The following is a 24373-nucleotide window of genomic DNA, read 5'->3' as shown; positions in this document are numbered from 1 at the left end:
GTGTACGGCTCATTTGTGCTCGCCCAGCTGTCGGTATGCCAGCGGTCAGGATTCTGGCGTCTGTATGCTGGTCGCCGGGCCCCCGACCGCCAGCAAACCATACTACACCCCTAGGGGGATGGTCTTCAGGTTGCCGGGCTCCCGGCAACCACCATACCGGCGCCGGCATACCAACATCTTTTCTCCCTCTTGGGGGTCTACGACCCCCCTGGAGGGAGGATAGCGTGGTGCGCAATCGTGCGCGCAGCGTGGCGAGCGCAGCGAGGCCACAAGGGGCTCATTTGCGCTCATCCAGCTGTCGGTATGCCGGCGGTCGGGATTCCGGCACCGGTATACTGGTCGCTGGGACCCCGACCGATGGCAAACCATACTACACCCGTGATAGGGAATACAGATTTTAAGCTCTAGGGCAGAGACTGATGTGAACGGCCAAATACTCTCTGCAGGGCTGCAGATGTGCACGCGCTATAAAATCATACACTACACAACGACAAACACCGCCTTCAAACGTGATATCACACAGCATAGTAAATACAGGAGCCCATAGCGGCAGCTGCAGACGTATACATCTATCCAGGCCTATAGAGATAATGGCGAAGGAGCGGGTGACACTTGGCCGGCGGGGTCACACGCGCAGCTATCACGGAAACAGAGGGAGGGCAACAAAGTAGGACGGTGAAAGAACGGAGAGCGAGTCACCGTGCATCACGTGATCCCTGTTGCTAGGTGCACCGCGCACATGGTTCCTGTCAGCTTCCGTAGTAACAATCTGTGGGCGGAACACTCAGCGCCCGGGGAGGGAGAGCGCGCTGTTTACTTCCGGGGATACTTCGGGAGAGGAGACTTGAGTTCCGGGGCAGTATTCGGCCCGGTCCCAGCGCTGGGATCGTGTTGTGTGCGGAGGGATCTCCCCCCTCCGTCTGAGAGGGGAGCGGGCACCGGGAGGCCCAGCGGCGGCGGGGGGGAAAGATATGGATAAACTGACTATCATTTCAGGATGTCTGTTTCTGGCCGCGGATATCTTTGCTATCGCCAGCATCGCCAATCCGGACTGGATAAACACCGGGGAATCTGCGGGTGAGTAGTGGGCATGGGGCACCAGTTGAGGCGGGGGGACAAGCCCATGGGACTCTGCGCTGTTTGTGGTGTCAAAGCGTTGCAATATGGGGGGGAGGTCAGGTAGTGGTGCATATGGGAAAGGAGGTGAGGAGATGGTAAATATGGGGTGTGTTGGAGGGGAGGTGGTGGTGTTATGTATGTGTGAGGAGATGGGCTGTATGGGGGAGTAGGTGATTGGTCTATATGGGGGGGTTGGAGGGGAGGTGTTGGTATGTATGGGGTGGTTGGAGGGGAGGTGGTATGTATGGGGAGGAGATGGTATATATGGGGGTACTGGAGGGGAGGTGGTGGAATGTGTGTGTGTGTGTGTGTGTGTGTGTGAGGAGATGGTATATATTGAGTGGTATACATGGGTGGGGAGGAGGTGAGTAGATGGATTATATGGGGGTGTTGGTGGGGAGGTGGTGTGTATATATAGGGGGGGTTGGAGGGGAGGTGTTGGTATATATGAGGGTAGGTGGTGGTATGTATGGTGAGGAGATGGTATATATGGGGGGGTTGGAGGGCAGTTGGTGGTATGTGTGTGTACTGTGATGATATATATGGGGGAGGAGGTGAATGGTATATATGGGTGGGTTGGAGGTGAGGAGATGGTATATATGGGGAGGGCTGGAGGGGAGGTGGTGCATAGGGAGAGTGGACATGGATCTATATTTCCCCCCACCCCCAAATAACTTCTGTGTGAGAGACAGACAGGAGATTGTGTATGTATTTCAGCTACTATTATCTAAACCTGTCCTATAGATTGTAAGCTTGCGAGCAGGGCTTTCCTACTGTCTGTTATTACCCAGTTTGTTTTAGCACTGTTGCTTCCAATTGTAAGGTGCAACAGAATATGCTAGCAGTTTTTAGCACCGTGCAAACGCATGGTCGCCGCCCATTGGGGAGTGTATTTTTGCTTTGCAGGAGTGCGAACGCCTGCGCAGCAGAGCGCCTGCAAACACATTTTGTGCAAAACAAGACCAGCCCTGTAGTTAATTATCCTGTGCGATGATTGCTGCGACGAGTGACACGGTAATGACGTCAGATACCTGCCCGGCCATGCCTGCGTTTTTCCAAACACTCCCAGAAAACGGTCAGTTGACACCCAGAAACTCCCACTTCCTGTCAATCTTCTTGCGTTCGGCTGTGTGATTGGAATCGTCGCTAAAACCAGTGCAAAACCACAAAGGACTTCATACCCGTACGATGCGCGTGTGCATTGCGGTGCATGCGCAGATAAGCCGTTTTTTTCACTGATCGCTACGCAGCGAACAACGGCAGCTAGCGATCAACTCGGAATGACCCCCTATATAAGAAACTGTAAATAGATAAATTCTTAAGGTGGGTACATACTAGGCGATGTGCTCTATGAGCGACGTCGCCTAGTGCATTACCTTCCCTGCCGGGCGGTCGTCGGTAGTGCGTACACACTGAGTAATATGTAAACGATATCTCTCAGTGACATCATGCTGTAGCCGGGCCGTGCATGCAGCTTTTGGACGACAGTCCTAATTGAGCTGCATGTGCGGCCAACAGCGAGTGTCATTAACGCTCCGCGGGGCTGCGCATTTCTCGCCGTTCGGCAGGGTACACACTGACCAATATAGTAAACAGTGTCGCTCAGGAAGGGCAAAATGAGCAACGTCGTTTACTATTATCACCTAGTGTGTATGCACCATTAGACAGTATTGCATATGAAGCGGTGAACCTGAACAGCAGTTTGTTGGAAATAATTTGAAAATGTTGCTATTTATCCATGAAATAAATGGTGGTGGTGATGGGGAATAGGAGGGAATTAGAAGCAGATATGAGTCATTGGATGCAGAGCTATTTACCATCATTGAAAGAATGTAAATTACAAACGTGGCCCAAGTAGAGCTGCCCTGTGATTTTTATCACTGTTTTGTTGCCATTTTCCTTAGAGTGGTTTGGTCCTATTTATTTAATTATCTTGGGACTTTTGTAATTGTTAGTTTTTAGTACATAGAGTCAATTTGAGAAGTTTCTTGTGCTGAGTACATGGAATTTGTTGAGGAACAATGTTATTAAATGTATATTGATAGAATGGAAATGAGCTACAGCCACATGTGCTTAGTTTAGCATCTAAACCCATTATGGCACTTAGATAAAGCGGGAGGTGGTAAGTGTCAAGTGAACTAAATCCAGCACAATTTACTGGTATCAATCTACAAAGTGTATAAAAGCTGTTACTGTAGAAAAAAATAATTTACCTCTACGTTCTTTGCATTCTTGTAAAGATATCACCGTTGCCATACAGCGTCGGCATTAGGTGATCCTGTACAGGGCTTGCAGAGATTGCTGGATGGGTTCAGCCCCCCACTTTGGTGACCGAGGTGTTAATACATCTTGCCATTATTGCTGCTTGCTTAGCCTCGATGAGCAATGAAGCAGAATCCACATTAACTGCACAATATATGCTCTAATAATACATCTACCCCTAAAGTGTGTATGTATTGGACCTAGCTGAGCAGAGTGTAAAGCCAGGTACACATTGAACAGTATATCGTATCGATACGATTGCAGCAAAACATCGGATAGTGTGTCTCAGTGGGTATCCGGACTCCAGGTCGACAACTAAAAGGTCGACACACCTTAGGCCGCCGCCAATTGGTCGACGCACCTTAGGTCGACATGGAGAAAAGGTCGACATGAGTTTTTCACGATTTTTTTTCTTTTTTGGAACCTTCTCATACTTAACGATCCACGCGGACTACGATTGGAACGGTAATCTGTGCCGAGCGGTAGCGGAGCGAAGGCACTATGCCCGAAGCATGGCGAGCCATGCGAGGGGATGCGGTGCACTAATTGGGGTTCCCGGTCACTCTGCGAAGAAAACAACACCAAAAAAACCATAAAAAACTAATGTCGACCTTTTCTCCATGTCGACCTAAGGTGTGTCGACCAATTGGCGTCAACCTTTTTGTTGTCGACCCTGTGTCCCAGACCCGTCTCAGTGTTCTGTCGTTCATTGGATCATCCCATCTGATTTGCTGCACAATGCCACAGATGGCGCAATGTATTTTACATGCAGTATGTAATGATACATTGCGCCATCTTATGATGCATCGGATAGTGTGTACAGCCTCATGATGTATCATTATATCACGTTGCACCGTTGCTGGGATACAAATAATTCTAGTGGTTATCCAGCTTTAGTGTCTATTGCTTGAGTCCTCTTGGATACGTATGCTTTTTGTCCTTGTATTTATGATGATCATAGCGCCTTTTTTAGATTTTGGTATATGTTTTTCCAGGATACAAGATGTGGTATGCATGTAAAATGGAATGCAATCTTGTATTATGGAAAGCTTGTCAGCCTATTCTTACTAGCACCATGTAGTAATGTGTAATCATAGCTTTAATCTCTGTATGAAAATAATCCTTTCATCTGCGTGAAAATGATTTGTCTACATCTCCAGTGTAGCCTGAGCTACAGACTAAAAATGTGCAAAACAAATGTTTTTATTAGGACTTAACAGATGGGGGTTTTTCCCCACAAAAAAACAATATTAGAAAATTGTGTTTTCGTTTAAAAAAACAAAAAACAAAAAAACCCTCAATGGGGGAACTGAATAGAATACAATGTTTAGCTCCAGGGGAAAAAGTTTCCGGAGCTATTTAATTTGCAGCGCTATAGCTGCAACTATAGGAGGGTGCAAGCAGAAATCTGCCTAGTTGCGCCCTTGCTGTATGTCTGCTCTTACATTGTTTTATCTATCTATATTATATACGCACGCCCTGGGGTGTGTAGTACCCTGCAGTGTCCATATGTCTTCTCTGTTGCAGTCCATTCTCCAGTGGCCATAGATCTCCCAGTGACCTTTCCTCCCAACCCCCAGTGTCTCCATCAAAGCATTATCCCCTACCCCACATGGCAATAGACTCCACATCTCCAAAGAGTCCCCTCCCAGTGGCAGTAAACCTTTATACTTGGGAGTGTAACGTTTGATGCATATGACTCAGTGGGGAATATTGGTTCCCATTTTTGCACTTGAGTTTAACTTTACAATGCAGTTCATGTGCTGCATATGCCAATCGCACAGCATTCTGAGGCACAAATCACGATGCCCCGTATGGGTGCCAGAGAGCAGGATGCAAGTCGTATTGCCCTTGTGCAGAACTGATTTCAATTTAAAACCCTGGGGGATGGAGTAGTACAGCAGTGTCGCATTGGTTGCCATCTTTCATCAGGCCTCGCTAGCGACCTCTACGGCCATGCCAGCTAAAAGAGACACTTTTTCATGTATTTCTACCAGAAGCAAACTTTAAGTGGTATCCTAGTAATTCACTGTAAAATGGAGCAAAGCATCAGTGTTTAAAGTAAAAACCAATATTACAAGCATTCATTGTAGTTTTATAATTGTTATAACACAAATTCATTTGTTTTACAGTATTCTTGATTGGGAGCCACTGACAGATCACATATGTGGGGGAGATTCAGTTGTTTTCTACACCCGTAGCTCCTGTCTGAATTATCGGGCTATAGTCAGTTATTTGTGCCGTTTAGTGCAAGTTACTGGCGTCTTTTACTTATTGCGCATGCCGCGGCTAAATGCGCAAGGTTTAGACGTGTAAACCTGAACAGACTACTGGGCATGCTGTTTCAGCGGCCAAAAGCCCGACTTTGGGCGGATTTCTGCTCTTTACCGTCAGAGGGTGACGGCAGAAACAATTCATGTACAAAAGCTGTCTGAGGTAGAAATGTGGTATTAAAAGCTGGACGTTGGGTAGAGTTTTTCCTGTCTAAAGTGTGACACTGACAAGGCAATATTTGGTTATTGAATTTAAGTCATTGTGGTCGGTTTAGACCATTTTGGAATAAAAATACCTGGACCACTGGCCTCCATGATTACCAGTAATTGCTCCTGTGTGCATCAAGATTTTGGCTCTAATCCATTGATTGTTCAGCCAGACCTCTGAAGTGTCTAGATTTATGTGATCACCATTCACACGTGTAGCCAAATTGGACATGGACCCGTCATCCTATGATCAGCATGAACAATGCATTTAGTAAAATGATGGGTGCACATGTCACACACAGCCGGGTTTTTTTGCCATGCAATTATTTTTAATGCAGTGTTTCAGGTACCCATATTACACTATATGGCCAAAAGTGTATGGACATTTCTTCTATTTTGTGTTTGCCCTTTTTAGCTACAGCCTTTGCAAACAGGTGAATAAAATGAAGCGTACAGCTGTACTGTCTCCATAAAAACATTAGTAGTAACATTACTGTATCCCCTGTAAGTATTGTGAAGGGAGAACAACAACAGGTCCGCTGTAAAGTGGTAGACTGTATAAGCTCACAGAACAGGCCGCCAAGTGTGTAGCATAAAAATTGCCTGTCTTAGTCTGCAGCGATACCACAAAGTTCCAGACTGGAAGTAGCGTCTGCACAGAAACTGATTATTAAATACACAATACTTAATCATCTTGCTGTCTGAAGGACACATTTGTCCTATTGTTTGGCTTGAGCCTCTCTGTTCCAGAGAAAGGAAATCTTAATGCTACAGCATACAGTGACATTCTATGGAACTGTGTGCTTCCAAATTTGTTAGAACAGTTTGGGGAAGGTGTTTTCCTGTTTCAGCAGGACAATGCTCCCATGCAGAGTGCGAGGTCTATCAAACAATGGGTTGACAAGTTTGGTGTGGAAGATCTTGACTGGCCTGCACAAAGAACTGACATCAGCCCCTTTGTACACTTTTGGGATGAATGGAAACACCTATGGAGAGCCAGGCCTTCTTTCTCAATATCCGTGCCCACCCTCTCTAAGGAGGAAATTTAATCACATGCGAAGGGGGCAAATCAGCCATTGCTGTGGTTCTTCAATGCCGGCAACAGCAACACAATCTGCCCCCTTCGCACACATGGCCAATTGGGGAACTCGCTATAAAGTGCTCGCTGCCTCGCATTGGGAGGATTCAGTTCCCCCCTTTAGCCCTTGTGACTGAATGGATGTGAATCTCCACAGCTATAGGCTTGATTCATGTTTGTAAGTAAAGATAATCTGAAAGTTAAGTAAAGCAAACAATCAAGCAACCGGTCAAAGCGATGCTGCACTGCAGGTGGGGCAGATGTAACGTGCAGAGAGTTAGATTTGGGTGATTATTTTTATTTATTAACAGTTTCTTATATAGCGCAGCATATTCCGTTGCGCTTTACAATTAGAACATTAGTAATAGAACAACTGGACAAAAACAGACAGACATAGAGGTAGGAGGGCACTGCTCGCAAGTTACAATCTCTGTTCAAACTGAAATCTAAATTGCAGTATAAAAATAAAGCATCTAACATTTGTGGGCTAGTGTACATGCAAAAGCAGCTAGTATTTACCCTGCACAGAAAAAAATATAAATGTATTTGCTTCCCTTGTACTGCAACATGGTTTGTTCCAGACACAAGGGGTCATTCCGAATTGATTGCACGTAGCAACTTTTTGCTGCTCGTGCGATCAACTAGATGCCGCCTATGGGGGAGTGTATTTTAGCATAGCAGGGCTGCGATCGCTTTAGCAGCCCTGCTATGCTAAAAAAGTTTTTTGTGTAAAACAAGACTAGCCCTGCAATTACTTTTTAGACTTTGCTAAAGCTTTCGACACAGTACCTCACATGAGACTTATCTATAAGTTTCAAGAACTAGGGCTATGGAGCACAATATGCACTTGGGTCAGAAATTGATTAGATAATAGAAAGCAGCGCGTTGTGGTAAATGGAACTTTTTAAAATTGTACTGAAGTACTAAGTGGTGTGCCACAAGGGTCTGTACTTGGACCACTATTCAACATTTTCATTAACGATCTAGCAGTAGATCTAGAGAGCATGGTGTCAATTTTTGCAGACGATACCAAATTGTGTAAGGTTATAAATACGGAGGGGGATGCTGAGTCTCTTCAGAACGACTTAATTATGCTGGAAGCATGGGCAGCAAAATGGAGAATGAGCTTCAATACAGACAAATGTAAGGTAATGCACTTTGGTAGCAGGAACAAAAATAACACCTACATACTAAATGGGGTAAAATTAAGTGATTCTGTACTGGAAAAAGACTTGGGTGTTCACATATATGGCAAACTAAGCAGCAGTACTCAAAGTGGGATTGCAGCAAAGGCGGCTAACAAGGTATTAGCATGCATAAAGCGGGGAATTGATGCAAGGGATGAGAGTGTTATACTCCCATTATATAAATCACTAGTGAGACCACATCTTGAATACTGTGCACAATTTTGGCCACCATACTACAAAAAGGATATCTTGTAACTAGAAAAGGTTCAAAGGCGGGCAACCAAACTAATTTAGGGGATGGAGACGCTGGAATACGAGGAAAGGCTTGCAAGGCTAGGCATGTTTACACTAGAAAAGAGGAGACTAAGAAGGGACATGATCAATATTTACAAATATATAAGGGGACAATACACAGAGCTTGCGGGGGATCTGTTTTTGGTAAGATCAACACAGAGGACACATGGACACCCGCTTAGGTTAGAGGAGAGGAGATTTCGCACACAGAGGCGATAAGGTTTTTTCACAGTAAGGTCAATACGGGTTTGAAATTCCCTGCCTGAGAGAGTAGTAATGGCCGACTCGGTCAACACTTTTAAGAATGGGATAGATAAATTCCTAATGGATAAGGGTATCCAGGGTTATGGTGTGTAGTCACGCACTATAGTTATTAGGCATAAACACAACGGCCGACATTAGCAACAGACAAAATTAGTCCTAAAAATAATACAGCGTAGGTGACCACAAATAGGTTGAACTCAATAGACAATTGTCTTTTTTCAACCTCAGAAACTATGTTACTATGTTCAGCACACTAATTTGGATGTGGTTGTTCTTGCAATTGAAGTTGCTGACTTTTCCATTTGCAATCGCCGCTGTATGCGAATATGGACACAAGCTAAACTGAGCATAGGGATGCCCACTGCTGTCTCTTCATTTTCATCCAACGGTTTTCAACTGCAGGAATATCTGTACTGTTGTCGCATATTGGGTCATCATGCAGATTCTGAATACCTCTGAAGGCGCGCAGGCTGAGCTGCTCTCCTGGGACGCAGAGGCCTTTCCAGTAGCAAGTGATTTCACAACCGCTAATTTATACACACCCAGAAAACTCCGTCTGAACGGCCATGACATGCCTATATTTGGCCAACCACTCCTCGGTACCACCCCAAAAGTCTTCCTGTCACTCACTTTGCGATTAATCCCTCCATGCAACTGCCATACCATTTTAATCGCTGCTCGTGCACACTGCGGCTCAGATGCATAAACATCCGCCGACTTGTGACCGCATCTGAATGAGCCCCCATGTAAGGTGTCTGCTCTTTGCCCATATAGTGTACCTAGTTGCAGTGATTTATTTTCTACAATATTGGACTGAAACGCTATTTATCCTATTGATTTACTATTATTACATTCAGTTAAGTATGAGGCATTTATTTGAGCTAATATACAGATGTGTCCACATTTATCCTCTGATCACACCAAATAGCTCTGTTTGGCGCTTGACTGACTTTTCGTCTAAGCTGCGTCATGCATCCAGCCACACAGTTTAGTGCCACATTTGCATTTTATACGCATAGGTAATGCGACAAAAGTACAGTGAGCCGCGGCATGTAGCGTTGTGATTAATGTGCAACTTTGGGGGTAATTCAGAGTTGACCACAGCAGCAAATTTGTTAGTAGTTGGGCAAAACCATGCGCACTGCAATTGTGGCAGATATAACATGTGCAGAGAGAGTTATAGGTCCTACACACTGGGCGATATCACTCAAAGATATGAACGATATCGTTCATTAATGAACGAGATACCGTTCATATCTTTGAGTGTGGAGGCACAAGCGATGAACGATGCGCGGCCCCGCGCTCGTTCATCGCTGGTGCCCCGTCGGCTGTGCATGCAGGCCAATATGGACGATCTCGTCTATATTTGCCTGCACTTCTGTGGAGCCGGGTGATGGGGGGAGTGAAGAAACTTCATTCCCCCTGTCACTGCCCCCCGTCGCCGGGTCACCCGTCGGCCGTATCCGCCGTCAGGCAGCTCGGCGGCGGATCGTTCAATGTGTAGGGCCCTTTAGATTTGGGTGGGTTATATTGTTTCTGTGCAGGGTAAATACTGGCTGCTTTATTTTTACACTGCAATTTAGATTTCAGTTTGAACACACCCCACCCAAATCTAACACACTCTGCACATGTTATATCTGCCCCCCTGCAGTGCACATGGTTTTGCCCATTTTCTAACAAATTTGCTGCTGCGATCAACTCTAAATTACCCCCTTTGTTCCTACTCTCAAGACAAAAATAAAAAAAAAGTCCCATAACACCATGTGCTACTTCGTATGCAGCGATGAGGCGACAGAGGTGCTAACGTCAGAAATAAGAAGGAAGGTCTGGGAATTGCTACCCATAGCGGAGTGTTTAAGGCACACACAGGCGAAGTGTGGGAGGACACATCTGTAATCTCCCTTCTTTAGGCTGTGAATGGTGCTGTGATATCACAGCAAAGGCCTGTGGTCAGTCTGATTCCTGCATTTCTTTTCTTAATCTGCTTAATTGCCATCTCGCTTATTGCTTCAAATTGTAATATTGTAAATAACAATTTGGCACTTAGCTCTCTCTGTCTGGCTCCTAAACCATACATCATACTGTCCATCCGCAGCAGTGCCTTCATTAACATATGTCTGTTGCTTATTCTAGTTGTAACATCGGTGGCTTTTACTACCCATGAATTACTTTTTTAAATTTATTTTTTATTCTGTTATGTATATAAAATTATGTTTGTCTGATTTGGTAACGTTAGAATGCAGTGAAGTAGATGTAGATTTTATTTGGGTGTACATCACTCATTAGAAATGAGCACTGATAAATAGTGTATTTTCACATGCAGAGCTGGAATACATACGATATCCCGCTAGACAGGATGCCAGCTGTCAATATACTGACAGCAACATCCCGTCTGCTGGAATCCCGGCAGCGAGTCCCCGCTCGCAACGCAGCAGGTCCAGTACTCGGTTGGTGGCGTGGATACACCAACAGAGTGGGAGAACCGGGTCGGTGTCTGGAGTCCCAACTGCCGGTAAACTGACTGCGTCCCGCAGAGCTATGTGCCTCTCAGGATGCCTCTGCATTGGCAGCAAATGTGATGGTTTACCACCATAGCTACGCCTCATCAGTTAATTTTTAAAGGGCAAAATGCGCCGTGCCCTTTTAGCAGCTTTCTGGTAAAACAGCCTGCCATGCTGCCATGTGAAGAGATATTATGCACGTGGCATCTATTCACAAAAAGGAGTGCTTGGGGGGTGGTACTGGGCTTGCACCCATCAGTGACTCCAACTGCCAGGGCACATCCCATTAGTGCCTGGACACACCACCTTTTCGTGTTCTTGTTGAATTTTGGTGAGAACACTATACTACGTGCAAAAGATATACCTCCCAATAGGCATATATTTGTTTAGTACTGACTAATAAGAACACCCTTCAAACCCCCTTTCTGCCTTTCCTAAGTGTAGGTGTGATTTCTCTAACGTCCTAGTGGATGCTGGGGACTCCGTCAGGACCATGGGGAATAGCGGCTCCGCAGGAGACAGGACACAAAAGCAAGCTTTTAGGATCACATGGTGTGTACTGGCTCCTCCCCCTATGACCCTCCTCCAAACCTCAGTTAGGTTTTTGTGCCCGGCCGAGAAGGGTGCAATCTAGGTGGCTCTCTTAAAGAGTTGCTTAGAAAAAGTTTTTAGGTTCTTTATTTTCAGTGAGTCCTGCTGGCAACAGGCTCACTGCATCGAGGGACTTAGGGGAGAGATTTTCAACTCACCTGCGTGCAGGATGGATTGGATTCTTAGGCTACTGGACATAGCTCCAGAGGGAGTCGGAACACAGGGCTCGCCCTGGGGTTCGTCCCGGAGCCGCGCCGCCGACCCCCCTTGCAGATGCTGAAGATGAAGAGGTCCGGAACCAGGCGGCAGAAGACTCTCAGTCTTCATCAGGTAGCGCACAGCACTGCAGCTGTGCGCCATTGTTGTCAGCACACTTCACACAGCGGTCACGGAGGGTGCAGGGCGCTGGGGGGGGGCGCCCTGGGCAGCAATGTATAATACCTGTATGGCGAAAAATACATCACATATAGCCCTTGAGGCTATATGGATGTATTTAACCCCTGCCAGATATCTAAAACTCCGGAGAAGAAGCCCGCCGAAAAGGGGGCGGGGCCTATTCTCCTCAGCACACAGCGCCATTTTCCCTCACAGAAAGGCTGGTGGGAAGGCTCCCATGATCTCCCCTGCACTGCACTACAGAAACAGGGTTAAAACAGAGAGGGGGGGCACTGATTTGGCGATATGTATATATATTAAAATGCTATAAAAGGAACACTTATATAAAGGTTGTCCCTGGATAATTATAGTGTTTTGGTGTGTGCTGGCAAACTCTCCCTCTGTCTCCCCAAAGGGCTAGTGGGTCCTGTCCTCTATCAGAGCATTCCCTATGTGTGTGCTGTATGTCGGTACGTGTGTGTCGACATGTATGAGGAAAATATTGGTGAGGAGGCGGAGCAAATTGCCTGTAATGGTGATGTCACTCTCTAGGGAGTCGACACCGGAATGGATGGCTTATTTATGGAAATTACGTGACAATGTCAACACGCTGCAAGCCGGTTGACGACATGAGAGGGCCGGCGAACAAATTAGTATCTGTCCAGGCGTCTCAAACACCGTCAGGGACTGTAAAATGCCCATTTACCTCAGTCGGTCGACACAGACCCAGACACGGACACTGATTTCAGTGTCGACGGTGAAGAAACAAACGTATTTTCTTTTAGGGCCACACGTTAAGGGCAATGAAGGAGGTGTTACATATTTCTGATACTCCAAGTACCACAAAAAAGGGTATTATGTGTGAGGTGAAAAAACTACCTGTAGTTTTTCCTGAATCAGATAAATTAAATGAAGTGTGTGATGATGCGTGGGTTTCCCCCGATAGAAAATTATTGGCGGTATACCCTTTCCCGCCAGAAGTTAAGGCGCGGTGGGAAACACCCCTCAGGGTGGATAAGGCGCTCACACGCTTATCAGAACAAGTGGCGGTACCATCTACGGATAGGGCCGTACTTAAGGAGCCAGCTGATAGGAGGCTGAAAAATATCCTAAAAAGTATACACACACATGCTGGTGTTATACTGCGACCAGCGATCGCCTCAGCCTGGATGTGCAGAGCTGAGGTGGCTTGGTCGGATTCCCTGACTAAAAATATTGATACCTTTGACAGGGACAGTATTTTATTGACTATAGAGCATTTAAAGGATGCATTTCTATATATGCGAGATGCGCAGAGGGATATTTGCACTCTGGCATCAAGAGTAAATGCGATGTCCATATCTGCAAGAAGATGTTTATGGACACGACAGTGGTCAGGTGATGCAGATTCCAAACGGCACAAAGATGTATTGCCGTATAAAGGGGAGGAGTTATTTGGGGTCGGTCCATGGGACCTGGTGGCCAGGGCAACTGCTGGAAAATCCACAGTTTTTTACCCTAAGTCACATCTCTGCAGAAAAAGACACCGTCTTTTCAGCCTCAGTCCTTTCGTCCCTATAAGAGTCATATCTGCCCAGGGATAGAGGAAAGGGAAGAAGACTGCAGCAGGCAGCCCATTCCCAGGAACAGAAGCCCTCCACCGCTTCTACCAAGTTCTCAGCATGACGCTGGGACCGTACAGGACCCCTGGATCCTACAAGTAGTATCCAAGGGGTACAGATTGGAATGTCGAGAGGTTTCCCCCCTCGCAGGTTCCTGTAGTCTGCTGTACCAATGTCTCCCTCCGACAGGGAGGCAGTATTGAAAACAATTCACAAGCTGTATTCCCAGCAGGTGATAATAAAATTACCCCTCCGACAACAAGGAAAGGGGTATTACTCCACACTATATGGTGGTACTGAAGGCTAGGTGAGACCTATTCTAAATCTGAAAAATTTGAACACTTGCAAGGGTTCAAATCCAGATGGAGTCACTCAGAGCAGTGATAGCAAAGAACAAGGGGACTATATGGTGTCCCGGGACATCAGGGATGCTTACCTCCATGTCCCAAAATTTGCCTTTTCTCACCAAGGGTACCTCAGGTTCGTGGTACAGAACTGTCACTATCAGTTTCAAGACGATGCCGTTGGATTGTCCAAGGCACCCCGGGTCCTTACCAAGGTAATGACCGAAAGGAGGATTCGTCTTCAAAGAAAATGGACGACCTCCTGATAAGAACAAGGTCCAGAGAACAGTTGGAGGTCGGAGTAGCACTATCTCAAGTAGTTCTACGACAGCACGGGTGGATTCTAAATATTCCAAAACCGCAGTTGTTCCGACGACACGTCTGCTGGTCCTAGGGATGATTCTGGACACAGTCCAGGAAAAGTTGTTTCTCCCAGAGGAGAAAGCCAGGGAGTTATCCAAGCTAATCGGGATCCTCCTAAAACCAGGAAAAGTGTCAGTGCATCATTGCACAAGAGTCCTGGTAAAAATGGTGGCTTATTACGAAGCGCTTCCATTCGGCAGATTTCACGCAAGAACTCTTCAGTGGGATCTGCTGGACAAATGGTCCGGATCGCATCTTCAGATGCATCAGCGGATAAACCTATATCCAAGGACAAGGGTGTCTCTCCTGTGGTGATTACAGAGTGCTCATCTTCTAGAGGGCCGCAGATTCGGCATTCAGGATTGGATGCTGGTGACCACGGAGGCCAGCCTGAGAGGCTGGGGAGCAGTCACACAAGGAGTGTGATCAAGTCTGGAGAATTCTCTCCACATAAATATACTGGAGCTAAGAGCAAATTTATAATGCTCTAAGCTTAGCAAGACCTCTGCTTCAAGGTCAGCCGGTATTGATCCAGTGGGATAACATCACGGCAGTCGCCCACGTAAACAGAAAGGGCGGCACAAGAAGCAGGAGGGCAGTGGCAAAACTGCAAGGATTTTTCGCTAGGCGGAAAATCATGTGATAGCACTGTCAGCAGTGTTCATTCCGGGAGTGGACGACTGGGAAGCAGACTTCCTCAGCAGGCACGACCTCCACCCGGGAGAGTGGGAACTTCATCGGGAAGTTTTCCGCATGATTGTGAACCGTTGGGAAAGACCAAAGGTGGACATGATGGCGTCCCGCCCGAACAAAAAATGGGACAGGTATTGCGCCAGGTCACGAGACCTTCAGACGATAGCTGTGGACGTCCTGGTAACACCGTGGGTGTAACAGTCGGTGTATGTGTTCCCTCCTCTGCTTCTCATAACCAAGGTATTGAGAATTATAAGACATAGAGGAGTAAGAACTATACTCGTGGCTCCGGATTGGCCAAGAGGGACTTGGTAACCGGAACTTCAAGAGATGCTCACAGAGGACTAATGGCCTCGGGAGCTAAGAAGGGATTTGCTTTCAGCAAGTACCATGTCTGTTCCAAGAGGAACCGTGGCATCGGCCTTTAAGAAAGGACCTGCTCCAGCAGGGACCTTGTCTGTTCCAAGACTTACCGCGACTGCGTTTGACGGCATGGCGGTTTGAACGCCGGATCCTAAGGGAAAAGGCATTCCGGAAGAGGTCATACCTACCCTGGTCAAAGCCAGGAAGGAGGTGACCGCACAACGTTATCACCACATGTGGTAAAAATATGTTGCGTGGGTGAGGCCAGGAAGGCCCCACGAAAAAATTTCAACTAGGTCGATTTCTGCACTTCCTGCAAACAGGAGTGTCTATGAGCCTCAAATTGGGGTCCATTAAGGTTCAAGTTTCGGCCCTATAGATTTTCTTCCAGAAAGAATTGGCTTCAGTTCCTGAAGTCCAGACGTTTGTCAAGGGAGAATTGCATATACAGCCCTTGTGTGCCTCCAGTGGCACCGTGGGATCTCAACGTAGTGTTGGGATTCCTCAAATCATATTGGTTTGAACCACTCAAATCTGTGGATTTGAAATATCTCACATGGAAAGTGACCATGCTGTTGGCCCTGGCCTCGGCCAGGCGATTGTCAAAATTGGCGGCTTTGTCTTACAAAAGCCCATATTTGATTTTCCATTCGGACAGGGCAGAAATGCGGACTCGTCCCCAGTCTCTTCCTAAGGTGGTGTCAGCGTTTCACCTGAAACAACCTATTGTGGTGCCTGCGGCTACTAGGGACTTGGAGGACTCCAAGTTGCTAGACGTTGTCAGGGCCCTGAAAAAAAAAAAAATATATATATATATATATATATATATATATATATATATATATATATATATATATATATATATATATATATATATATATATATATATATATATATATATATAATTCCAGGACGGCTGGAGTCAGAAAGTCTGACTTGCTGTTTATATTGTAGGCACCTAAAAAGCTGGGTGCTCCTGCTTCTAAGCAGACTATTGCTCGTTGGATTTGTAGTACAATCCAGCTTGCACATTCTGTGGCAGGCCTGCCACAGCCAAAATCTGTAAATGCCCATTCCACAAGGAAGGTGGGCTCATCTTGGGCGGCTGCCCGAGGGGTCTCGGCTTTACAACTTTGCCGAGCAGCTACTTGGTCAGGGGCAAACACGTTTGCAAAATTCTACAAATTTGATACCCTGGCTGAGGAGGACCTGGAGTTCTCTCATTCGGTGCTGCAGAGTCATCCGCACTCTCCCGCCCGTTTGGGAGCTTTGGTATAATCCCCATGGTCCTGACGGAGTCCCCAGCATCCACTAGGACGTTAGAGAAAATAAGATTTTACTTACCGATAAATCTATTTCTCATAGTCCGTAGTGGATGCTGGGCGCCCATCCCAAGTGCGGATTGTCTGCATTACTTGTACATAGTTATTGTTACAAAAAATCGGGTTATTATTGTTGTGAGCCATCTTGTTTAGAGGCTACTTCATTGTTATCATACTGTTAACTGGGTTCAAATCACAAGTTGTACAGTGTGATTGGTGTGACTGGTATGAGTCTTACCCGGGATTCAAGATCCTTCCTTATTGTGTACGCTCGTCCGGGCACAGTACCTAACTGAGGCTTGGAGGAGGGTCATAGGGGGAGGAGCCAGTACACACCATGTGATCCTAAAAGCTTGCTTTTGTGCCCTGTCTCCTGCGGAGCCGCTATTCCCCATGGTCCTGACGGAGTCCCCAGCATCCACTACGGACTATGAGAAATAGATTTATCGGTAAGTAAAATCTTATTTATAATCCTTGAGCAAGATAATTTAGCCAAACGGGCGTATGTTCATCTCCACATTGGCTCCAGTATCTGTACAGGGATTGTTTGTATTTATTTATTTTACTTTTAATTGAATTTCACATGCAAAAAAGAAATGCTAACTCACTATAGGGGAACTGTATCAAGCCTTGGAGAGTGATCAAATGGAGAAGTTGCCTGTAGCAACCAATCGGCTCCTGTCATTTTATAAACTGCTAGATAAATGAGTTAGAAACTGATTGGTATGTTTATTTTCTCTACGTTATCTCTCTTCAAGGCTTGCTACGACTCCCCCTATAACAGCATTGAAAGGAATTATATGCTCAGGTGGTAAAATTTGGTGTTTTTGTTTCTATATAGTACTAGTACAGTGCAAGTGAATGGGTCTTACAATAATAGCCATCCTGTCCCGTGTCGGCACACCCACTCACATTTTTACTAGCTTTCACATTCAACGCATGAGTGTTTTATCACAGTTTTCAAAATGCTGCTTGCCCCATGCATTGCATCTAATGACTGATTAAGGTCCATGGAATGACTTCCCAAATGCATTTGACATTAAGGGGGAAATTTAGTTGTGGGGTTTGGTTTTTTTTTTGGTTTTTTTTTTAGGCTGCCCAAAGTAATTGGAACCTATTAGATCAATTCAATTGTTGCTCTGATCGGGCGGACATTACCTCTTAAATCGACATATAGATGGGATTTAGCTGTGAATACGTCCAGTCCTGTCTATAGTAGTCTTCGCAATGCAATAAGTCCCATTTGGGCGCTCAAACGGAACACTTTGCACATTTCTGTTTGCCACCTCTGGATTCTGCGAGCAGAAATGTCAGCCCTGGTGGCGATCACGCCCGAATAGCAGAATACCTGAATTGCTGCCATTGGGTGACAACTAGTGGCCGTCGCCTGAAAAACAATTGAATCACCCCTTAGTGGCTGTCTTGAATTTGTACTTGTATTTTGTAAAGTTTTAAATGATTGTAAACTTGCGAGCAGGGCCTTACTACCTCTGTCTGTCTGCTTTTACCCAGTTTTGTTCTATTACTGTTGTTCTAATTGTAAAGCGCAACGGAATATGCTGTGCTGTAAAAGAAACGGTTAATAAATAAATGTAACTGGGTACCAGCCCTAAAAGATGGGCACAACATGTTTTTTTAGTGAGGATATACTTTTTTGGGGATACGATCATTAGGTCGACACCACTTAGGTCAACCACTATTGGTCGGCAGGGTCATTAGGTCGACATGTACTAGGTCGATAGTTCAAAAGATCGATATGAGTTTCAATTTTTGGACCGTTTCATACCTTACGATCCACGTGGACTACAATTGGGAACGGTAACCTATGCCGAGCACAGCGGTAGCAGAGCGAGGCACCTTGCCCGAAGCTGCGAGGGAACACTGTGCACTAATTGGGGTTCCCCGTCACTTTACGAAGAAAACGACACCAAAAAAAAAAAACATGTCGACTTTTTGACCTGTCGACCTAATGACCCTGTCAACCTAATGACTGTCGACCCAACGACCCTTACCCAGTTTCCTCCCACACTCTAAAAACATACTGGTAGCTTAATTGGCTTCTGACTGAAAAAAAATAAAAAATGAACCCAAGTGTCTCTATGGGGTATATGCAATTGTGGTCGAATTCCCGAAATTGGCGAATTTCGGGTCATTTTCGACCAAAAAAAAAAATTCGCCTATGCAGTGCTTTCCGACCAAAAAACGGACTTTCAAAATTCGACTTTTTGAAATTCGACTTTTTGCAAATTCGACTTTTCTGCAATGATACAAGTGCTGCAATTCGACCAAAGCATATTCAATTCAAGTTTGGAAATTCGACAGCAGTGCTTTTAGACAGCAAATTCGTCATTTTCAATCCGCCACACTTTGGAGGGTGAAAACAAATAAAAAAATTTTAAACATGTTTTTTTTGGTGTTTTTTTTTTTGGGAATAGCAGATCTATTTACATTAGAAGGGATTAGGTACTTTTTTTTTGGGGGGGGGAGGCACAAATATTATTTATATATTTTTTAAAATATTATTTTTTTTTATTTTATTTTTTTTATTGCTGGAACGGTAAAATCAGAAAAAAAAATGGCGTGGGGTCCCCCCTCCAAAGCATAACCAGCCTCGGGCTCATTGAGCTGGTCCTGGTTCTAAAAATGCGGGGAAAAAATTGACAGGGGATCCCCCGTATTTTTAAAACCAGCACCGGGCTCTGCGCCTGGTGCTGGTGCCAAAAATACGGGGGACAAAAAGAGTAGGGGTCCCCCGTATTTTTAACACCAGCATCGGGCTCCACTAGCTGGACAGATAATGCCACAGCCGGGGGTCACTTTTATGCCGTGCCCTGCGACCGTGGCATCAAATATCCAACTAGTCACCCCTGGCCGGGGTACCCTGGGGGAGTGGGGACCCCTTCAATCAAGGGGCCCCCCCCCCCCAGCCACCCAAGGGCCAGGGGTGAAGCCCGAGGCTGTCCCCCCCCATCCAATGGGCTGCGGATGGGGGGGCTGATAGCCTTTGTGATAAAAAAAAGATATTGTTTTTTCCATTAGTACTACAAGTCCCAGCAAGCCTCCCCCGCAAGCTGGTACTTGGAGAACCACAAGTACCAGCATGCGGGAGAAAAGCGGGCCCGCTGGTACCTGTAGTACTACTGGGAAAAAAATACCCAAATAAAAACAGGACACACACACCGTCGACAGTAAAACTTTATTTCACACTACCGACACACACATACTTACCTATGTTCACACGCCGACATCGGTCCTCTTCTCCATGTAGAATCCACGGATACCTGAAAAGCAAAGTTCAATATACTCACCTCAGGGTCCAGAGATAAATCCACGTACTTGGCAAAAAAAGAAAACGCAAATACCCGCTCCAGAACGGACTGAAAACTGATGCTGACACATGGGACACCTTTCCACGAATGAGGCCTGTCAGTGACAGCTGTCACTGACAGGTCTCTAAGCCAATCAGGAAGCGCAACTTCGTTGCGCTCACCTGATTGGCTGATCGCTGTGACAGCGCATCGCACAGCTCCCTCCATTATATTCAATGGTGGGAACTTAGCGGCTAGCGGTGAGGTCACCCGCCGGTCAGCGGCTGACCGGCGGGTGACCCCACCGCTAGCCGCAAAGTTCCCACCATTGAAAGTAATGGAGCGGCTTTGCGAGGCGCTGTCAGAGTACAGACGGCGTCCAGCCAATCAGGTGAGCGCCACGGCAGTAGCGCTTCCTGATTGGCTGAAGGGACATCAGTGACAGGAGTCACGTGATGTCCCGGCATTCGGGGAAAGGAGTCTAATGTGAAAACATTGGACCCCTTTCATTAGTCCGGTGGATCGTGTTCGGTTTGTTTTTTTACAAAGTACGTGGATTTACCTCTGGACCTGGACCTCTGGACGCTGGAAGGTGAGTATAATTTTTTGACAGGTACCCTCGGATCGTCGGAGATCGTTGCAGTCGGCGTGTCAACACAGGTAAGTATGTGTGTGTCGGCGTATGAAATAAAGTTTTACTATCAAGGTGTGTGTGTCCTGTTTTTATTTGGGTATTTTTTTCCCAGTAGTACTACAGGTACCAGCGGGCCCGTTTTTCTCCCGCATGCTGGTACTTGTGGTTCTCCAAGTACCAGCTTGCGGGGGAGGCTTGCTGGGACTTGTAGTACTAATGGAAAAAACAATATCTTTTTTTTTAACACAAAGGCTATCAGCCCCCCCATCCGCAGCCCATTGGATGGGGGGGGACAGCCTCGGGCTTCACCCCTGGCCCTTGGGTGGCTGGGGGGGGGGGACCCCTTGATTGAAGGGGTCCCCACTCCCCCAGGGTACCCCGGCCAGGGGTGACTAGTTGGATATTTGATGCCACGGCCGCAGGGCACGGCATAAAAGTGACCCCCGGCTGTGGCATTATCTGTCCAGCTAGTGGAGCCCGGTGCTGGTTTTAAAAATACGGGGGATCCCTGGCCGATTTTTCCCCTGCATTTTTAGAACCAGGACCAGCTCGATGAGCCCGAGGCTGGTTATGCTTTGGAGGGGGGACCCCACGCCATTTTTTTTTCGGGTTTTTCCCCGTTTTTTCCCGTTTTTTAAAATCGCGGCAAAATCTGCCAAATCGGCCGATTTTCGCCCGCGACTCTGGCGAATCCGTTTTTCATTGCATATGGTGAATTCCGGAAGCCACCTTCCGGAATTCACCTAGCGAATTTGGTCGAATTGAAAAAACGGCGATAATTGCCGCAAATTCGCCCGCTATTGCATATACCCCTATATGGCAGGGAGTATAAATTCTAAGCCCTACTGGGGCACAGACTGATGTGTATATGACTAAATAATCTCTTTACAGTGCTGCATAATTTGTGTGCACTACGTACATTACTTACATGCTCAGTGATTTGTCAGTATTGCAGATTTTGTTTAGATTTTAGCAGTGGGGTTTAAATTGGCAATTTTATTTAAATAAAATCGTGCAAGATTGACTGTTGAAAAGAAATTGATGCTTTAAATTCTGCATAATGTACTTTAAAAAATTGCAATCTTTGGCAAAACAGTGATCATTACCATTACCTGGTGCAAAGCCAGGACCTTGCTATAAATGAGTATTCATAAAGAGGACGTGCTGGTCATGCATTCAACCAAGAAGGTTTATCATTTATGATTTCATAAATGACCTCCGCCTTGCTTGTTTTAAAATTGTTACAAGAAACGTATTTCTTTAAATTTGTGTGAGGTGTGATTTCATTTATTATTATTATTATTATTATTATTATTATTATATTATCCTTTATCTGGTGCCACAAGGGATCAGCAGCGCCCAGTTACAGAGTAGCATATTATCTTTATAGTAAAGGTAAAGGGGGGTACGCACTAGGCCATTTACGTCGTTATCGTTTCTTTTCAGCCTGACATTTTCCAATCCCTCCCGCACGTCGTTCAGCATTCACCAATATTGAGCTGACATACAGCTCAACCCCGTCAGTGTTGGGCTGAGCTGCATGCTTGTGTATTTAAACATCAGGTAGTGTATTCCTGCCTTAAAGCTATTCTGTAAAATAGTGCTCTGTCCAGCTTCACCCAGTGGGTATATTGCACATGAGCTAGTGTGATTGTTGACTTTGAATCATGCTAGTCGCCTATTTTTGTATTTGTTTGTTTTTTGTTTTTATCCAAATTTCACCCCTGCAGTGAATAAGAGTTTTTTTTGTGTTTTTTTTTTTTCATCTAAAGTTGCAATTGTAATTCACTTTCCTGTATTTCATATCTTTTCTCTGACGTCCTAGTGGATGCTGGGACTCCGTCAGGACCATAGGGATTAGCGGCTCCGCAGGAGACAGGGCACAAAAATAAAAGCTTTAGGACTAGGTGGTGTGCACTGGCTCCTCCCCCCTATGACCCTCCTCCAAGCCTCAGTTAGGTTTTTGTGCCCGTCCGAGCAGGGTGCAATCTAGGTGGCTCTCCTAAAGAGCTGCTTAGAAAAAGTTGTTAGGTTTTTTATTTTCAGTGAGTCCTGCTGGCAACAGGCTCACTGCAACGAGGGACTTAGGGGAGAAGAAGTGAACTCACCTGCGTGCAGGATGGATTGGCTTCTTAGGCTACTGGACACCATTAGCTCCAGAGGGATCGAACACAGGCCCAGCCATGGAGTCCGGTCCCGGAGCCGCGCCGCCGACCCCCTTGCAGATGCCGAAAAGTGAAGAGGTCCAGAAACCGGCGGCAGAAGACTTTTCAGTCTTCATGAGGTAGCGCACAGCACTGCAGCTGTGCGCCATTGTTGTCAGCACACTTCACACCAGCGGTCACTGAGGGTGCAGGGCGCTGGGGGGGGGGCGCCCTGGGCAGCAATGATAATACCTTGTTCTGGCTAAAAATACATCACATATAGCCCCTGGGGCTATATGGATGTATTTAACCCCTGCCAGGTCTCAAAAACACCGGGAGAAGAGCCCGCCGAAATAGGGGGCGGGGCCTATCTCCTCAGCACACAGCGCCATTTTCCTGCACAGCTCCGCTGCGAGGAAGGCTCCCAGGACTCTCCCCTGCACTGCACTACAGAAACAGGGTAAAAAAACAGAGAGGGGGGGCACTTTTTTGGCGATATTGATATATTAAGCTGCTATAAAGGAAACAACACTTCTGTAGGGTTGTTCCTATATATTTATAGCGCTTGGGTGTGTGCTGGCAAACTCTCCCTCTGTCTCCCCAAAGGGCTAGTGGGGTCCTGTCTTCGATAAGAGCATTCCCTGTGTGTCTGCTGTGTGTCGGTACGTGTGTGTCGACATGTATGAGGACGATGTTGGCGTGGAGGCGGAGCAATTGTCGGTAATGGTGATGTCACCCCCTAGGGAGTCGACACCGGAATGGATGGCTTTGTTTATGGAATTACGTGATAATGTCAGCACGTTACAAAAATCAGTTGACGACATGAGACGGCCGGCAAACCAGTTAGTACCTGTCCAGGCGTCTCAGACACCGTCAGGGGCTGTAAAACGCCCTTTACCTCAGTCGGTCGACACAGACCCAGACACGGACACCGAATCTAGTGTCGACGGTGAAGAAACAAACGTATTTTCCAGTAGGGCCACACGTTATATGATCACGGCAATGAAGGAGGCTTTGCATATCTCTGATACTGCAAGTACCACAAAAAGGGGTATTATGTGGGGTCTGAAAAAACTACCTGTAGTTTTTCCTGAATCAGAGGAATTGAATGAAGTGTGTGATGAAGCGTGGGTTAACCCCGATAGAAAACTGCTAATTTCAAAGAAGTTATTGGCATTATATCCTTTCCCGCCAGAGGTTAGGGCGCGCTGGGAAACACCCCCTAGGGTGGATAAGGCACTCACACGCTTATCAAAACAAGTGGCGTTACCGTCTCCTGAAACGGCCGCCCTCAAGGATCCAGCTGATAGGAGGCTGGAAACTACCCTGAAAAGTATATACACTCATACTGGTGTTATACTGCGACCAGCCATCGCCTCTGCATGGATGTGCAGTGCTGGGGTGGTTTGGTCGGATTCCCTGACTGAAAATATTGATACCCTGGATAGGG

The 24373-nt window shown here is 46.3% G+C and overlaps 1 protein-coding gene across 1 annotated transcript in view; it reads left to right on the top strand.

Moving 5' to 3' along the window:
- The first annotated feature begins 740 nt into the window (after positions 1 to 740).
- MOSMO (modulator of smoothened) overlaps positions 741 to 24373 on the top strand; it is an 85312-nt gene continuing 61679 nt past the window's right edge. The window contains exon 1 of the mRNA XM_063934417.1: positions 741 to 1077. Within this exon, the coding sequence (XP_063790487.1) occupies positions 972 to 1077 (106 nt within the window). The 5' untranslated portion in view covers positions 741 to 971. The remainder of the gene's footprint in view (positions 1078 to 24373) is intronic.

The sequence above is a fragment of the Pseudophryne corroboree genome, chromosome 7 (assembly GCF_028390025.1).
Source record: "Pseudophryne corroboree isolate aPseCor3 chromosome 7, aPseCor3.hap2, whole genome shotgun sequence".
NCBI lineage: Eukaryota > Metazoa > Chordata > Amphibia > Anura > Myobatrachidae > Pseudophryne > Pseudophryne corroboree.
This window is presented reverse-complemented; position numbering and strand designations above follow the sequence as displayed.